The sequence below is a fragment of the Anguilla anguilla genome, chromosome 1, assembly GCF_013347855.1.
Source record: "Anguilla anguilla isolate fAngAng1 chromosome 1, fAngAng1.pri, whole genome shotgun sequence".
Classification (NCBI taxonomy): Eukaryota; Metazoa; Chordata; class Actinopteri; order Anguilliformes; family Anguillidae; genus Anguilla; species Anguilla anguilla.
This window is the reverse complement of record NC_049201.1, coordinates 7,177,995-7,194,902: the sequence shown is the minus strand read 5'-3', so window position 1 is coordinate 7,194,902 and position 16,908 is coordinate 7,177,995. Positions and strand designations below refer to the sequence as shown.

General features: G+C 48.5%; 1 protein-coding gene across 1 annotated transcript in view; it reads left to right on the top strand.

The window, feature by feature from the left end:
* plekhh1 (pleckstrin homology domain containing, family H (with MyTH4 domain) member 1) overlaps window positions 1-16,908 on the top strand; it is a 45,401-nt gene that overhangs the window by 11,873 nt on the left and 16,620 nt on the right. The window contains exons 3-12 of the mRNA XM_035380914.1: window positions 7,425-7,487; window positions 9,608-9,757; window positions 9,855-9,938; window positions 10,176-10,257; window positions 10,445-10,582; window positions 10,816-11,732; window positions 12,455-12,533; window positions 15,187-15,278; window positions 15,652-15,802; window positions 16,649-16,785. Coding sequence (XP_035236805.1) covers window positions 7,425-7,487; window positions 9,608-9,757; window positions 9,855-9,938; window positions 10,176-10,257; window positions 10,445-10,582; window positions 10,816-11,732; window positions 12,455-12,533; window positions 15,187-15,278; window positions 15,652-15,802; window positions 16,649-16,785 — 1,893 coding nt within the window. The remainder of the gene's footprint in view (window positions 1-7,424; window positions 7,488-9,607; window positions 9,758-9,854; window positions 9,939-10,175; window positions 10,258-10,444; window positions 10,583-10,815; window positions 11,733-12,454; window positions 12,534-15,186; window positions 15,279-15,651; window positions 15,803-16,648; window positions 16,786-16,908) is intronic.

Here is a 16,908-nt window from a genome sequence, read left to right as displayed (position 1 = left end):
GAGAGAGAGAGAGAGAGAGAGAGGAAGAGGAGGAGTAGGAGTAGGACTAAAGGCTAAACTGTGGTCTGCTGTGGAATGGAATGAAGTGGTCATTCTCCCTGTGTGTGTGTGTGTGTGTGTGTGTGTGCGCGCGTGCGTGTGTGTGTGAGTGTATGTGTCGGTTTGGTGTTTTTCTGTGTATATGCACGGACATGAAATGAACTGTTGTGCCAAGCTGAATTTAGTGCAGGGAGTTGTTTGAAGACTTTTGAAAAAAGCCAATTCAGCATTTAAAATGCTTGCAATCAATGGTAAAATAAAAATAAACCAAACTGTAATATAAGCCAGTGTTCATTTTCCTGTGTAAGTGAGCTCTCTCCTTTCCTGTGCTGAAGGCCACACACTGACCTCCAAGGCTTTTCTCTCAGGTCCTCAGACAGGGCTGTAGCCGTCCAGCGTTTTTGCCCGTATCGACACTTTCGCACGGTGCAATTAATGATTGAGCCGTGGCTCGCAGTAACCATTAATAGGCTTATCTGGGAGGGTTAATGTTTACAGGCCCAAAACGGGGAACTGACGATGGGTCCGGTGGAATTTGGGGACGGGATTGTCTGCAGGCAGAGGTGGCGTGCTCGTTAGTGAACCGCCCTTTAATTACAGATTCAGAAAGGAGGAGGAGGCCTCCTTTGGGATTTGGTCTTGTTGGCAGAGCCTGCTAACTCCAGCCACCTGGCTCTCGCCCTGCCTGGGGTGGGGGAGGGACAGACCGTGGCCTGCATTCAATCAACATTCGTCCTTAACTGAGACTAAATGTTTAAATGTACGCGTTTGCACGGATTCATTTTAGTGATTTAGTGAGGTTGCCAAACTGTTTTTGTGAAGGAAAGAAAAATGATTGTTAATTATTAATTTAACTCTAACATAGTGCATATGATTCCAGTAGAGAGTTGTAAGAGTTGATTTAACACTGAATTGTTTTGTGTTTCTGGTGCTGCTGTGTGTGGGAGTGGCCTGTGTGTGAGTGTGACCTGGAGTGGGAGTGGCCTGTGTGTGAGTGTGACCTGGAGTGGGAGTGGCCTGTGTGTGAGTGTGACCTGGAGTGGGAGTGGCCTGTGTGTGTGTGTGTGGCCTGCGGATGGGAGTGGCCTGTGTGTGGGTGTGGCCTGTGGATGGGAGTGGCCTGTGTGTGTGTGTGGCCTGCGGATGGGAGTGGCTTGTGCGTGGGTGTGGCCTGCGGATGGGAGTGGCCTGTGGGTGGGAGTGGCCTGAGAATGCTGGTGACTGAATGCTGGTGATTTGCATGCTGTAGTCTCTTCTCTCTTTAAGTGTGCTTAGTGTCACTCTAGGCCGGCATTGAGACCCATCACTGGTGCTGAAGGGTCGTCTGTCCTGACAAAGCTATCAGCTGTCAGTGGATGCTGTTATCTGCCTCTGGGTTGGGGCTGTTATCTGCCTCTCTGGGATGGGGCTGTTATCTGCCCCTGGGATTGGGGGTGTTATCTGCCCCTCTGTGATGGGGCTGTTATCTGCCCCACTGCTGGGCGCTATCTGTGCCGCGGTTGAGGTGCTATCTTTCCCGGCTCTGACTGTTATCTCAGGCTGACTGTCTCCTTCGTTTTTTCTCTGTCTGGGGAGCTCAGCGCTCTGGGATAGACGGCCAATGGAGCCTAGAAACCGTAGCGCAGACAGGGCGCTGCTTTTTGATATTTACAGCTTTGTGCAATCAGTCTCCTCACGTCCTGCCCGTGGCCCTGTCAGGTACCGTACTTGACTTGTCTCCTGTTTAAGCTGCTAAAGAAGTCCGCTTGTTTTTTTAAAGCTCTTTTATGGTATCACCTTTGCCATTGAACAGCGCCATTGACGCAGAATTTGAGAGAAAAAGGTTGCGGTCTACGCTGCTCTGCTCTGCCGGGTTTGCTGTCGTTGCTTCTTCTGTGAGCTCGTTTGTGCGGAATTACAATGAAGTGAGTGACACCAAGAGCTGTCTGTTTTGGTGTTTTGCGGACTGAATGCTTGACCTCAGAGCGTGAAGATTGCCTTTTTGTGTCGCGTAAGGGCAAGGCCTTAAATCTTCTTTCTCTTGAGCCAGCAGGATTGACTCGATGTCTGTGGCGTTTCTTGGAGCTGACCCCTTTCCTCTGCTGAAGAAGAAGGCAGTTAACATAGTTAATTAAGTTCGCCAGCATCATTTTTTGAATGTGCAGAGGAGGAACGCACACCAAATTTCCCGGATGTGCACAGAATTACTAAACTGCCACTTAAATTCACTCAATATTGTTTTACTTCCTGTCCAGTTACTTGTAAAACAAAGCAATACGATTATTGCTTAGCAACTGAGCTATAGCATGTTAACCAAGGTGAACTATGCTGGCCTCAGTTCAATAATTGACATATGAGAGTCCACTCTTAAAACATTTGCAGATAGTGGAGCGGGTTGGGTACAGGTGAGGAAACCTTGGGTCTCTGGCCAGGGCTGGCCAAACAATGTGACCAATCGGGCGTTATTTGGAAACGTTTATACAGCGCCTTTTAGAAATCCGGCTGGTTATTTTTTCCCCCCTCGAGCCTCGGCGTGGCGTTCCTCCTCCTGTGTCTGTGTCCCGCGTTCAGCCAGGCGCGCAGAAGGCACTCAGCAGGTTCAGGTAAGGATACACGGGGCAGAAATTTGAGTTGAACGAAAGGGGATCCCCTCCTATAGTTTCTCAGCAGGCTGAAACATGCCATTGTAGGTCTCTCTCTTTCTCGCCCTCTCTCTCTCTCTCTGTCTCTCACTCTCTCTTTCATTCTCTCTCTCCCACTTTCTGTCTCTTGCTTTCTCTCTCGCTCTTCCTCACTGTCACGCTCTCTCTTGCTTTCTTTCTGGATACTGGAACTCTGGTTATCCAGGAAGACCCTGGATGGGGGGGGGGGGGGGGCAAAATATGTACCTCCACTCTCGGAAGAACGTGTTCCAAAAAGCTCCTCTGTGTCTCCATAGAGGAACCCTATCTAGTCCAAAGTAGTTAAACCTGGGGGAGCTTTCACACGTATCAAACCCACCATAGAGGGTTCCATAAAGAACCGAAAAACGGTTCCCCTGTGGAAATGAGCCAAGGGACCCAGTTCTCTTTTCCTGGAAGTGTGGGAGATCACACCTCGTATGAATGGCCCATTTTTCCCGCTGTCTAGCTGTAACCATTCCCCATTCGCTTACGCCAGATTCCTTGTGGTTTCCCATGATTTCGCTGAAAATCCCTCTGATCCGAGTCATCTCCGGTAGCTGGCTGCGGCGGCGGTGGCCTGCTGACCTACTGAGCATGTGCGGAGGAGCCGGGCGACGCGGGTGTCTGCGTTCGGCTGCTGTAGCCCAGGTGATGAACTCCCGAGTGGGGAAAAAAAAAAGAGGCACTGGAGGTTAGACGGAATATAGAGACTCAACTTTATTTTTTCCCCCAAGAGTTAACGGCAGTCTGGGACTGAGGCCAAAAAGACCGGAGATCGCTTCGATCTGGGAAGACGCCAGAATTCGTTGTGAGGTCATGTGCTGCGGCTTCGGTGGGGCTGTTGCTGTGGCAATGCGACTGTGCTGCACAGTGCAGTTGTGCGGTTGGCTTTAGCTTCTGCTATTAATAAGCCTTTTATAAAACATTCATAAACGGCTTCTCGTCTTACTGTTAGAAAGGTATTACTACTTCATATAGAGAGAGCTAAGAGGTGTCGTGCAAAATATAAAACTTATCTGTGCAGCATGTCACTTAATATCCACTGTCGTTAAACTCTCCACTTTCTTTGAAATGCCATTTAATATTTAGTATGTTTTGCCATTTAGTTTAAAACGCTAATGAATGTGTCTTTTAGATTATAACAAGAGATTTCCTGATCATATATTGCATTTCATAGATTGAATAGACAAGGGCAGAATTTTTAAGGTCATGCAACAACATAACTAATATATTTTTAGTCGAAACCAAAGATCACACATTAAAATAAGCATGAAATACTCTACCCCATTAGGACTATGAAAGAAAACAAATCTGCCGTTTCTTTCTGCCTGCTCTTTATTCCATTTCCGCTTTTACTGGAAAGTTTGCTGCTTTTGGATAAATAAAGGAATTTGGGAGGGAAAAATAATTGAAATGCATACTTTTTGGATAGATTCCAAAATTATATTTCGCCAGGACCATTTGCCCAAAGAAAACATAGTGTAGAGGACACCTTAAACTAATTAACCTTTAAATTATTATTGCAATGAGAAATCTAATTACATTTTCCTCTATTATTAGTATTTATTTTTTCACAGAAAATGTTTCACATTTCACTGATCACTTTAGGATCACACACACTCACACGCACAAACGAACAATATACTGTATATATGATTATATATTTGCCTATATCTGAAACTTTTAAACTCTATATTTAATACAAAATATTCCATATTCAGAATTTCAAAAATTCCAGTTACAGCATTGGCAATCAAAGGGACTCAATTGGCAGTTATTATTTAGAGATCTGTTTTTACTCCACGGCTTCAGCTCCTTGCAGGTTAATGTGTGTGTGTGTGTGTGTGTGTGTGTCCGTGGGGGTGTGTGTGTGTGTGTGTGTGTGTGTGTGCGCGCGTGGGGGTGTGTGTGTGTGTGTGTGAGTGTGTGTGTGTGTGTGTGTGCATGCGGGTGTGTGTGTGTGTGTGTGTTTGTGTGTGTGGGTGTGTGTGTGTGTGTGTGTGTGGGTGTGTGTGTGTGCGCGTGGGTGTTGTCCTGGCGGGGCCAGTGCTGGGAATTTGCCTTCTCGCATTGTTGGGGACTGGACTGCTGAGCTTTTGAAGGACCCGAATGAAAAGAGGTGGAACAATGGAGGAGGAGGTTCCAAGTGTCCAGTCAAGGGCGGGAATCCATCAAAGTCTCCTTCTGCTGTGATCAGGTCACTGAACTTTTCACAGGGCATGACTCCTCAAATAAACCCTTTTGACCAGCCCGTTTGAGTGTGTGAGTGTTTTTTTTGTCCGTGTGTGTGTGTGTGTGTTTGTGTGTGTCAGGCAGGGTTTTTTTTTTTTTTTACATTTCTTTTGTCTTTAAAGGTAGACCCTTGATGTGACGTCAGACGCGTGCAAACAGAGTAAAGATGGTGTACTGAGTGACTGCAGAAAAGAGTCACATCCATTTCACCGCGCTGCTTTGTCTGTCTGACAGAGCGTCACCGTTTAAGTGTGAATCTTTACTCCCCTCTTTTGCTGTAATGTCTTAAGCGTCCACGCGCTTTACTGGAAGTAAACAGACCTGGATGCAAGGCAGGTAATGAACTTCTGCATCGACAAAAAAAAGTGTAGCTAGTTTTACTTATGTTATAGTGTCTTGCGCGTGTGAATGTGGTGTCGTGAATGTCTATGCAGTGTTGCGTGTGTTTTGCGTCTGTATGTAGTGTCATGTGTGGATGTAGCATCACGTGTGTTGCGTGTGTATGTAGAGTCGTACGCGTGTATGTAGTATCACGTGTGCTGCGTGTGTATGTAGAGTCGTACGCGTGTATGTAGTACCACGTGTGCTGCGTGTGTATGTAGTGTTGTACGCGTGTATGTAGTACCACGTGTGCTGCGTGTGTATGTAGTGTCGTACGCGTGTATGTAGTACCACGTGTGCTGCGTGTGTATGTGGCGTCGTACGTGTGTATGTAGTGCATCATGATAAAAGCCTCTCACTGCCGACTCCGCACAGGGCCTGGCGTATCGGATCTCCCAGACGGCTCTGGTCAGAGGGGATCTGATTACGGCTGGAAGTGGGCGTGTTTACTCTGTCCTGCTGCGGCCCTCGAACGCCGGCGTCTCAGAAATGTGAAAACATCCGACGCCCGTCCGGATTAGCGCCCGCCTGTCGACACCGCTCTTTCCCGGCGGGTTTTTTAAAACGCGGAACGGTTCGACGGTTTCACCTTTGCCCCATAACCTGTTCTGGATAAACGCTCTCTCTCACTCTCTCACTCTCTCACTCTCTGAGGACTGCAGTCTCCCTCTTAACTTTTTGTGTAGTTGTTGTTTTTTCTTTTATAAACGTGACATAATGTTATGTTGGTGAGGGCGCACTCGTTCGGGGCTGGTTCTCTCTATGCCTGTCCCCCCCCCCCCCCCGTCCCGTCCCGTCCCGTCCCGTCCCGTCCCGTCCCGTCCTTTTCCCAATTTGAGTGTTTGTCTTTCTGACAAAGACAGTGAAGTCTGACATAGGCCAGGGTTTCTCTGGAAGAGCCGGCCGGCTTGTGCAGGAGGTTTGAAGTGCGAACCCCCCACACAGTGGCCTTGGGGAGGGGGTGGGGGTTGGGGTGGTGGTACTGGGGGACTCCTGTGGTGGAGGATTAAGTTCGGTGTTAGTGCACCCCCCCCCGCCCCTCTCCCTCCTTCCCATGGCTGACATGGTGGTCTGATGGGGGAGGGCAACAGATATGTGAGAGTATCCTGTCTGAGCCTGTGGGACAGTGGGAAAGCAAAGGGGGCGGGGGTGGCAGAGGTGGTGGGAGGGTGGTTCACAGCAGCACACCGCTGCTTTTTCGCTATGGCAACAGATGTCAGTCTCATTCCCATTCCGCTGGCATGGGGCAGGACCTGGCTGACCGGGTTTCCGTGCGTATATCAGGTTCACACAGGGATTCTGGGTGATCTAAAGGAGACGCGACCGTGACTGTGGGTGGCTCTGTTTACGGCGCTTGAGTTTACGTGTGTGTGCGTATGGATCTGTACAGTGGCTGCTTTATTGAGCTGTGTTAGGCCCTGGAATGTCTGGATTAAGGGGCATTTCTCTTAAGTAGTCTGTGACTCGCACGGGCGTCATGTAGGGGTCATATAAGGGTGAGTGAGTCAGACCCTTCCTTGACCCACTGTGCCAACTCAGCCACTTTTTTTAAAGCAACCAACCAACTCACACTCTCTCCCATCTTCTCCCACTCTCTCCCATCCTTTCCCACTCTATTCCTCTCCCTCCCACTCTCTACCACATCACCCACCCACTTCCACTCTTTCCCACATTCTCCCACTCTCTCCATCCATGTCTTACCCACTTCCACTCTTTCCCTCTCCCTTCTACTCTATCCCACATCACCCACCCACTTGTACTCTTTCCCACGTTCTCCCACTCTCTACCTCAACCTCCAACCCACTTCCACTCTTTCCCACTCTTTCCCACATTACCCACCCACTTCCACTCTTTCCCACTGTCTCCCACTCTATCCCTCTCCCTCCCACTCTCTCCATCCCTCTATCTCTCTCTCCATCTCTCTCCCTCCCACTCTCTCTCTCCCACTCTCTCTCTCTCCCCATCCCTCTCTCTCTCTCTCCACCCCTCTCTCTCTCTCTCTCCCCATCTCTCTCTCTCTCTCTCTCTCTCTCTCTCCATCTCTCTCCCTCCCACTCTCTCTCTCTCCCCATCTCTCTCTCTCTCTCTCTCTCTCTCTCTCTCTCTCTCTCCCTCTCTCTCTCTGTCCAGATGCAGGAGCTGGAGCAGAGGGTGACGGAAGCTGACCAGCGGGCGGAGAATGCTGAAAAGCAGGTGAACGTCCTCTTCTCTCCTCCCTTCTTCTCTCCTCCCTTCTTCTCTCCTCCCTTCTTCACTCCCCGTTTCTCTTCATCTGTCTCTCGAACAGCTCTGTTGATTAAATGCACAATTGGGGATTTGATCTGAACCTCGGTTCATCTGTCAGTTGGTTCAAACCACACATTCGTCTCCACTGGGTTTCTGGGTATCTGAGTTTTTTGTTGGTGTTCAGGCTTCAGGCCATCAACCTCAGAACTGCTGCCAGGCCCCTGCGGGCCATGGGAGTTTCCTGCTTCCGTAATGTTAGCTTATAATTTGGAGGCTATTTGTTGCATTTCCTCTCACCATTTTTAGCATGATTAAATGCTGGATGTTTTAATTACTGCCAGCCATTTTAGATACACATTGCTTAGCTTGTTATAATACACAATATCAGTGAAGAGTTCCCAGACTCAGACTGGAATGAAGGCCTTGTCCTTGGTCCTTGCCCATTGCCCTTGGCATCAGACCTCTCTTTCCAGATAAAATAACACTAGGTGGGTTCTGTCCATGGACATGAATAAAGCAAGAAGCCAGCTAGCTTTGTCAAATGTGCAGAGATTAATTTTATTATCCATCTATGGCAAAGGGTGAAATGAGCTCACTTCATCAACCGTCTATCTTTATATATTAAAAAAAACACACATGAAATAATAATTGGTTACTAAACAACGCCTCACGTCTTTACCAACACACAGAATTGCCAGAGTGCCTGTAAAATATCCCTTCTCATTTAGCAGGGAATCTAGCAGGGGACTGAGCACTCTGGTTGCGAATTAAGTTTAAACTGGTGTTTGCCCAAATGGACTTAATTGTAAACTGGTGTTTGCCCAAATGGAATTAGGTGTAAACGGGTGTTTGCCCAGTTCTGGTGTGAGTGTGAAAGCCGCATGGCAGGGCTTTGCTGGGGGTCTGCAAGGTTTTATGGGTGCCTTGCACTTAGCAGTCAGTTAACAGCTCAGGTTTGACCTCAGGGACTGGTGTGAGAAGCCTAATACCCTACTCCAGCAAAGCTGCTGAGATGAAGGAGACCTTACTCACAGTTTTACTGGGTCCTGCTTGCCTGCTTTCCTGCCCTGCCTCTATGCTACAGGATACCTCCACTCAAGTGCTTGGGGGGTGGGGGGGGAGGCCATTCATGCACAATAACACAGAGTGTTGAGGTCATTCAGGAAGGGGGACCAACTTTTGTAGCTTAAGGTGGGGGGAGTTTGGGTTAGATGGTGGTGGTGGGGGGGGGGTGGGGGGTGGTTGCAGGGGGGTTGTGGTAGAGCGTGTTTGAAATACTAGAAAGGAGGTATGTGGGAGTTGTTATGTTGGCTGTGGTACACTGGGGGCTCTTATGAAGGCCATGAGGCTATGGGTGTGCGTGTATGGACGTACGCCCATATATGGTATTCCAATCTAGAGCACCCCTGTAAACCAGAACAATCTGTGAATTTCTTCTACAGTCCAGTCCAGTCCTCAGGGCTTTGGTCCTTCTTCTGTTCCCTTTGTTCCTAATTGGGTAATGGCTCTGTTAGGTAGAATTCCAGGTGTTCATCCGTCACTAATTTAAAGGTGCCCTGCAACCCTGAAACAGCAGACCTACTGCCTTCACAGACTGGGGCTATCATTAATTGTTCCCTCTCTCTGATTCTCTCTCTCTCTCTCTCTCTCTCTCTCTCTCTCTCAATCAATGACTCAAACTTTATATAGCACCTTTCATACCAGATTTCAGTATAAAGTGCTTAACATTCTCTTCTTATTCTTCACTCTGAAATACTGCTTTTTCAACTTGGGAGGCCTACACATTTATTATCTTATAATGTAGTTAACTGAATTATTTATCCCGTCATATTTGATGCAAATGATTGTTTGGTTGTTGGTCGCTAAAAACTAATGCATAAGAATGCAATATAAATGGAACCTGCTTTTCACGGTAGTGTAGTAACTGGGTTCATAACCAGAGGGTTGTAGGTTCCCAGGCATAGTTTAAATGTTTTACTGGATAGCTATATTTTCCAAGCTAATAACTGACATAATCATAGCCGTGATGCTGAATGCCTGCAGTCTCAGAAACAGGTAATTTTGGTGTGATTGATGATGCGTTACAGGTACATGTGATGGAAGCGAAGCTGAAATCGGCCAACCTACAGCCCAGCGAATCAGAAAACTCGTTGTACAGAAGGTATCAAGAACTGACAAATCAGGTGCAAGAAAAGGACATGGTGATAAAGAGGCTGGAACTCCAGCTGGAGAAGCAGGTATGGAGATCATGTCAGTTGAAGAAGAAACTACATTCTGAAGTTGTAGTCAGTTCTGATGTAAAAATGGATGTTTCTCCTCTTTTTTATTGTACAGAACTTGGTTCGAGCTCAGGAGGCAAAGATCATAGAAGAAAAGGCAGCCAAGATTAAAGAATGGGTCACCTTCAAGTTCAAAGAGGTAACACTGCTTAAGTCTTAATCGCTTGACATACCCTTGAAAATTTGTGTGGCTTGGTTGAACAATTCAATGGATTTGTCTGGACATGACACCAAAATAACCTCCAGACTCGCATGTGCATTCTCTGAGCTGTTTACACACTGTCAAACTGACTCCTAATGATTAAAACTAACATACTCTGTCTCTCACTCCCCCCCTCCATCTCTCTCTCTCTCACTCCCCCTCTCATGGTTCCAGATGGAGATGGAGAACCACCAACTGAAGATGGCTAACACCAAGCAGGCAGAACAGATTCTGGCACTCAAAGACAAACTTCAAAGTGAGTTAATCATTTGTCGACCCCGGAATTTTCTGGTAGCTGTCCCTCTGAAGAATAACCTCCCAATTCTAGAACACTGTGACTTGTTACAATGTTGCCTCTTCATATCCTTTGACAAATCAGTCCTTGGGTGACCATACACCTATGCTGGTATATGATTTAATGTCCTGTTCCTCCCCCCCCTTAGCTCTGTTGGAGTGCCCCATGTCTTCTGGAACCCCGGCGTCTCCACCTGCGGACTCTCACCTGGTTCCCTGCAGCCCCCTGTACCCCCCGAGCAGCCCTGGGTCCCCCACTGCCCCTTCATTCACAGTCAACAGCCCAGGTCACTGTCAGCCCATTTAAGCCTATCCCCTTAAGCCTTCTCTGCTACCTTGGCTATTATGTACACATTTGTTTATGTTTGCGCAGCAGTTTTGTTCTTTGATAAAAGTTTATTCATTTAATAATTGAAAATGTTAGCCCGGTTTTTTTTCTTCTTGTCTTCTCATTTTATTACATTTTATTTTATTATTTTATTACTGACCCCCGTATGCGTTCCTTGTGCTTACCACACAGAGGTGAAGAAGAAGTTTTCGGAGAACCCCGGCTGTGGGCCCCACGGGGTCTTCCTGACCTCCTCCTTGATGAGATCTCCATGCCACGACAGAGGCGACCCCCTCTCCCTTGGCTGCTGCTGGGACGGGCCCACACAGGACAGGGAGGACCCGGGGGCCATGGTGGTGGTGCCAGAGGCCCATGTTCCTGGCCGGGGCCGGGAGGGAGTCCCAGGATTTGGGGGGAGTGAGGGGGCCTGTGAGACAGCAGAGGGCCTCTCCCCCAATAGGTCGCACCCCGAGATGGGCCGGGGCAGGCAGGAGGCGGGGTTTGTGTCGGGGGCGTCGCCAGGCTCGGAGCGGGACCACTCCTCCGACGAGCTCAACAGCAAGTTCCGGTCCCAGCGGCTGCACTCCTCCTCCTCGTCCAGCGAGGCCGCCCCTCCCAGCCCCCCGGGAACGCCCGCCCTGGCGCCCAAAACCCCGCCCCCGTCCCCGTTCTCCGCCTCCCTCCCGCTGGTGCCCCTGGCCTTCCCCTCCGGCAGCAGCATGACCCTGCCCAAGGTGCGCACCCCGCTCACGCCCCGCGACAGCATCCAGCTGGTGAAGAAGCACCACAGCCAGCCGCAGCCCGGGTTCGAGAAGCTGCACCAGGTCAACGTCAGCATCGACATCGCCTCCCCAGACCTCCTCCGCCCCTGCCACGCCCCGCCCGCCCCCGGACCCGGACCCGGACCCGGACCCGGCCCCGCACCCCAGCAGGTGGAGGAGACGGACATCGACGAGATGCCCGACACCATGGAGGTGGTGGAGGGGACGGAGGTGGGCGGAGCCTCCCGCGACCCGGTCTCCCTCATTGGCCTGCCGGAGGAGCTGGAGTTCCTGGACCCTGACATCCTGAAACCGCCCACCCCTCCCCTGCATCGCTTCCCTTCGTGGGTGAGCGGAGATGAGAGGGGGATTGCGGAGGGAGGGAGGGAGAGAGGGAGGGAGAGAAATTTACTGTTTACAATGTCAGCAGTTAGGGGATGCCTTTAAACCAAAGTGAGTTAAAGTAAATGCATTTACTGTAACTGGAAAACCACCACTAATCTAATCGAATCAAATCAAATTAAATCAATTTTATTTGTACAGTTCTTTTTACAGAAAGCTGTCACAAAGACGCTTTACAGAGTGGCAGAAAAGAGTAAAAACAGAGCAAGAGCACTAGAGTTAGAGATCAGTAAAGTGGCAGTGAAATCATAGAGAATCTGCAAGACCAGCAAAACAGAGAGAAAGGTGTTGGGGTTTTTTTTAAATCTTTTGGCTCCACACTGTAGAGTCCTGATTGTTTGATAAAACAGCAACTCCTGTGGCCTTGCCTGTAGACGTGTCTCCAAGGTGTCTGTCTTGCTTTGGGTTCGATAGCCGCGAGAGAGAGAAATTCAGGGTGAAAAAACTGATATCAGCAGGAGAGACAAAGAAAAACATCTGAGATAATGTTTTTTTTAAAAAAATGCTTGGATTTCAAATGCTTGGAGTTGCATAGGAATGCCTGTAATGCATAGGAGGGAGTAGGAAGGATCATTTTAGGAGTTACCCGCAGAACAGCTCATGCATATTCATTAGCTCATTAGCTCTGAAGTTCTGCACGTGCTCATTGGTGCGCTCTCGTCTTCCAGGAAAGCCGAATATACGCGGTGGCCAAGTCCGGGATGAGGGTGTCGGAGGCGGCCCCTGGAACCTGGTCCCCGAGTCGAGGTGAGGCTGCGCGCGGGGCTTCCACGGTTCCGTCCTCAGCATTTAAACGTTTCCTCCGCACGCATCGAGCCGTAAGGACGCGGTCCTGTACCCCTTCGTGTGGCTGTAACCCTCAGTGCCAGTATGAAGGATCACATACCCCCTCACCATACCCCTCACCAGTGGTCAAATTGTCAGTGGTCAAATGGTCCACAGTAAATGTTCAGTGTTAAATGAACTCCTACAGAGTATATGTAGTCCCAATTGGATGCATATGTTCTCTGTTATAGTTGAATCAACACTGAACATTATACCGTGTCAGTGGTCAAATGGTCATTGTGAATATGTAATATTTCGTATACATTCACTATTCTCTACCTGTCCCTGGGAACGCTTCTCAATGTATCCTGAATTTAGAAATCTATGCTATTTTTAGAGGCACAGACAGATCCAAAGCAACTTAGAAGAACTAAAGTTTGAAAATAGACAGCCAAAGAAAGCATAATCATAACCATAGCCCCAGTTTAAGCAATTTACATGTGAAACTTCAGTGAGCACTACAGAGCACTAATCGTTCTTTTTACATTATAGGAAAGCGCAATCATGTTAATCGCATGTCTAAGTCTTTCAATTACAGACATTTTAATTACAGTTATTGAGAAGATGAACCATTGAAATGTTTTTCAGCCTGATTCAAATTGACCTAAATTGCATGACATTCGTGAGTCTTCATATTTATACGAATTTGATTTAGACTCGGGATTTACATTGCATCAACAATGGCATTTATGTTTATTTTTTAAGTAAACGACATATTTCTTTATCTCATTGTTGAGAATTGAGTTGGTATGCATGTGTACATTTTCACTAATGGTTTATCTTGGCTAAGCCGACCCGCAGTTCATTACATCTGTGGGCTTCACAGAAGCACATAATTCTACTCTGTAAATCAGCTGTTAGCCTCCGGGGCGTCTTGCATTTTGACAGACGCACACACACACACACACACACACGCGCACACACACACACACGCGCACACACACACACACACACGCACACACACATGCACACACACACACGCACGCACACACACATGCACACACACACACGCACTCATACACACATGCGCACACACACACACATGCACACACACACACAAGCACGCACGTATGCATGCACGTACGCACACTCATTCACGCACACACACACACACACACACACACGCACACACACACATGCACACACACACACAAGCACGCACGTATGCATGCACATACGCACACTCATTCTCGCACACACACACACACACACACACACATATGCATGCACATACACACATGCACACCCGCACACACACGCACACCAACACACACACACACACACACACATTCACAAGCACACACAAACACACACACACACACATTGAGTCACATACCTGCTCTCCTAAAGTTCCTAATACAGAGTGGTGGCATCCCCTGTGATTTAGGCTGAGATATGGGGGGTGGGGGGTGGGGGGTAGGGGGTAGGGAGGGGGCAGGGAAGGGGGAAGAGGGAACCCCAGGTGGACATGTGCTCTCACATCTGTTAACGAGAGGGGGGGGGGGCTCAGCTGGTGGGACCCTTTGATGTCACTTCCTCTCACCTGAGGCAGCCCACACCTGCGCAGGTGGGACCCCGGCCCTGGGAAGCCTTTAAGAGGCGTTTAAGAGATCTAAAAACAGGGAGGGGAGGAGGACCAGAATGTAAACTCCACTCTGTAATCTGCTGCGATGAAAGAATTGGGGGGGAGGGGGAGTGGGGGGGGGGGGTATAATTATCGCAGAGGTATGCATTATCTCCCCCACCACCATGGCTCGGCTGCTGAGAGGAATGGGAATACTGACAGAGGTTCTGCGTAGTCGGTTCTGCGCATGCTGTGGCCAGCCAGCCAAATCAGCAAAATCGAATAATCGTTACCAAATGGATTTAGTGATAGTGATGCGGTTGCAAAGCATCTATCGATGAAGGCCAGAAACAGTTCAGCAAAGTAAAGAAATGGAAGTTTGGTCAGGGCATTAGGGGTGAACAGGAATGGAATAAGAGAGAGCACAGTGTGAGCTCCATAACGTGCAGGACAAAGACATAATTTTTCTTGATTTGGCTCTGTACTCCATAATTTTAGATTTGTAAGCAAACAACTCACATGTGGTTAAAGTGCAGATTCACAGCTTTTATTAAAAGATATTTTTATACACTTTGGTTTCACCCAGTAGAAATTACAGCTTTTTTTTTATACATAGTCCATCTGTTTCAGGTTTTGTGGAGCTGGCTGTACATTAGCAGTTGGAACATTAGTGGTGGTTTTCTAGCTGTGTTGCTTTGATTAAAAGCATCTGCTAAATTCCCAAATTGAAAATTGAAATTAAAATTAATTGTCGGTATGTTGGCAGGGTATCCAATGAGCTGAGATGTATTTGAATGATTGTCCAGTAGTTTCTTAATGTAAATCTCCAGGTGATGTTTAAATAAGAGTTAACATTTTCATCTACATGTTTATTTCTGTTGGTGTTCTTAAACCCTTTCAAATGCTTTTAACAAAATGGGGAGATATGATAAAAACTTCATTTGAGTGTTAAATCATCATCAAGTTTCTCTGTGTTAATATTTTTTACCGTTGTTTGTTTGTTTAACGAAGGCTCCAGCTTACCTTGCTACCCAGCTACCGGCCCGTTCACACATCTGATCTACAAGAACGTCAGTGTGCCAGTCTACGCAACACTCAAAGGGGTAAGAATGGGGGGTAGTTTGAGAGGGGTTCTGATGGGTATAAACAGGGTCAAATGTCAAGGGTGGGTCAGAACTGGGTGGAGAGGGAATGACCATACCGGATACGCTGTGTCTGTGTGTGTGTGAGTGTGAGTGTGCATGTGTGTTTGTGTGAGTGTTTGCATGGACGTGTGCATGCGCGTGTGCGTGTGTGTGTGTGTGTGCGTGCATGTGTGTGTGTGAAATATTTGATGTCAGGATACAGGGGCCCAGCTGAGGCTGCTGTAAGGCAGCTGTTTTGAGCAGGAATGCTAATGAATGATAGCAGTGCGTTCTCCAGCCGCGTGAGTAACGGTGGGCTCTGTTTCCCTGTGGGGGGGTGTGGTGATGTCAGAAAGCCACCCAGATCAGCACCGTGCCCCTCCCTGATGAAGACTCCGGCTCTGAAGATGACAGCGGCTCGCTTGCCAGCCTGCGAACCTCCACCCTGGGCCCGGAGGGCAAGAAGGGCAGCACCCCCGGGAGCCCCCGTGCTGTCAAGAGAGGTGAGAGGGGAGGCAGACTCATTTGGGGGGGGGGGGGGGGGGGGGGGGGGGGGGGGCGGAGGCCTGTGTTTGGGCAGCAGGGCTCACTGTGGGTGATCAGGTCTGTCTGTTCAGAAGTACCCTCTGTATTGGTGTTGTCCTGTCAGATACTCTAAAATATGATGTTTATAACATAATGTTTTGCTTCTTTGCCTTTCATAAAGAAAACTGCAACTGCAGCATCAAGGAACACCTTCCTGGTCACTGTAATGACTTGATATAACTTGATGATTTAGTTCACTCTTGGTCATGGTTACACATCAGTACCAGTGCAGTTTGACCATGTATTCTTGTGTGTGGGTTTTTGTGTGTGTGTGTGTGTATGTGTGTGCGGGCATATGCATGTATGTGTGTGTGTTTGTCTGTGTGTGTGCTTGGCTGTGGATGTCTGTGTGTGTGTGCGTGTGTGTGTGTGTGTTTGTGTATGCATGTGCGTACGTGTGTGCATGCGTGTGTGCGTGTGTGTGCATGCTTGTGTGTGTGTGTTTGTGTACGCATGTGCGTACATGTGTGTGTGTGTGCATGCTTTTGTGTGTATGTCTGTGTGTGTGTGTGTGTGTGTGTGCGTGTGTGTGCGTGCATGCTTGTGTGTGTGTGTGTTTGTGTATGCATGTGCGTACATGTGTGTGTGTGTGTGTATGCTTGTGTGTATGTCTGTGTGTGTGTGTGTGTGTGTGTGTGTTTGTGTATGCATGTGCGTACATGTGTGTGTGTGTGTGTGTGTGTGTGCATGCTTGTGTGTGTGTGTGTGTGTGTGCATGCTTGTGTGTGTGTGTGTGTGTGTGTGTGTGTGTGCTTTCCTGCCAGGCATGTCAATGTCCTCGATCAGCTCGGAGAGTGACTACGCCATCCCGCCGGACGCCTACTCCCTGTGCAGCGACTACTCTGAGCCCGAGCACAAAGTGCAGCGCACCTCGGCCTACTCCTGCGAGAGCAGCGGCCCGGTGAGCAGCGTTCCGATGAGTGGGCGGAGCAGTGGTCTGGAGTAGCTCAAAAAAAAAAACCCTACCATGACCCTTAGGGGGCTCCATATTTTTTTCATCCTGTCCAGGTTTTTTTTTAAATTC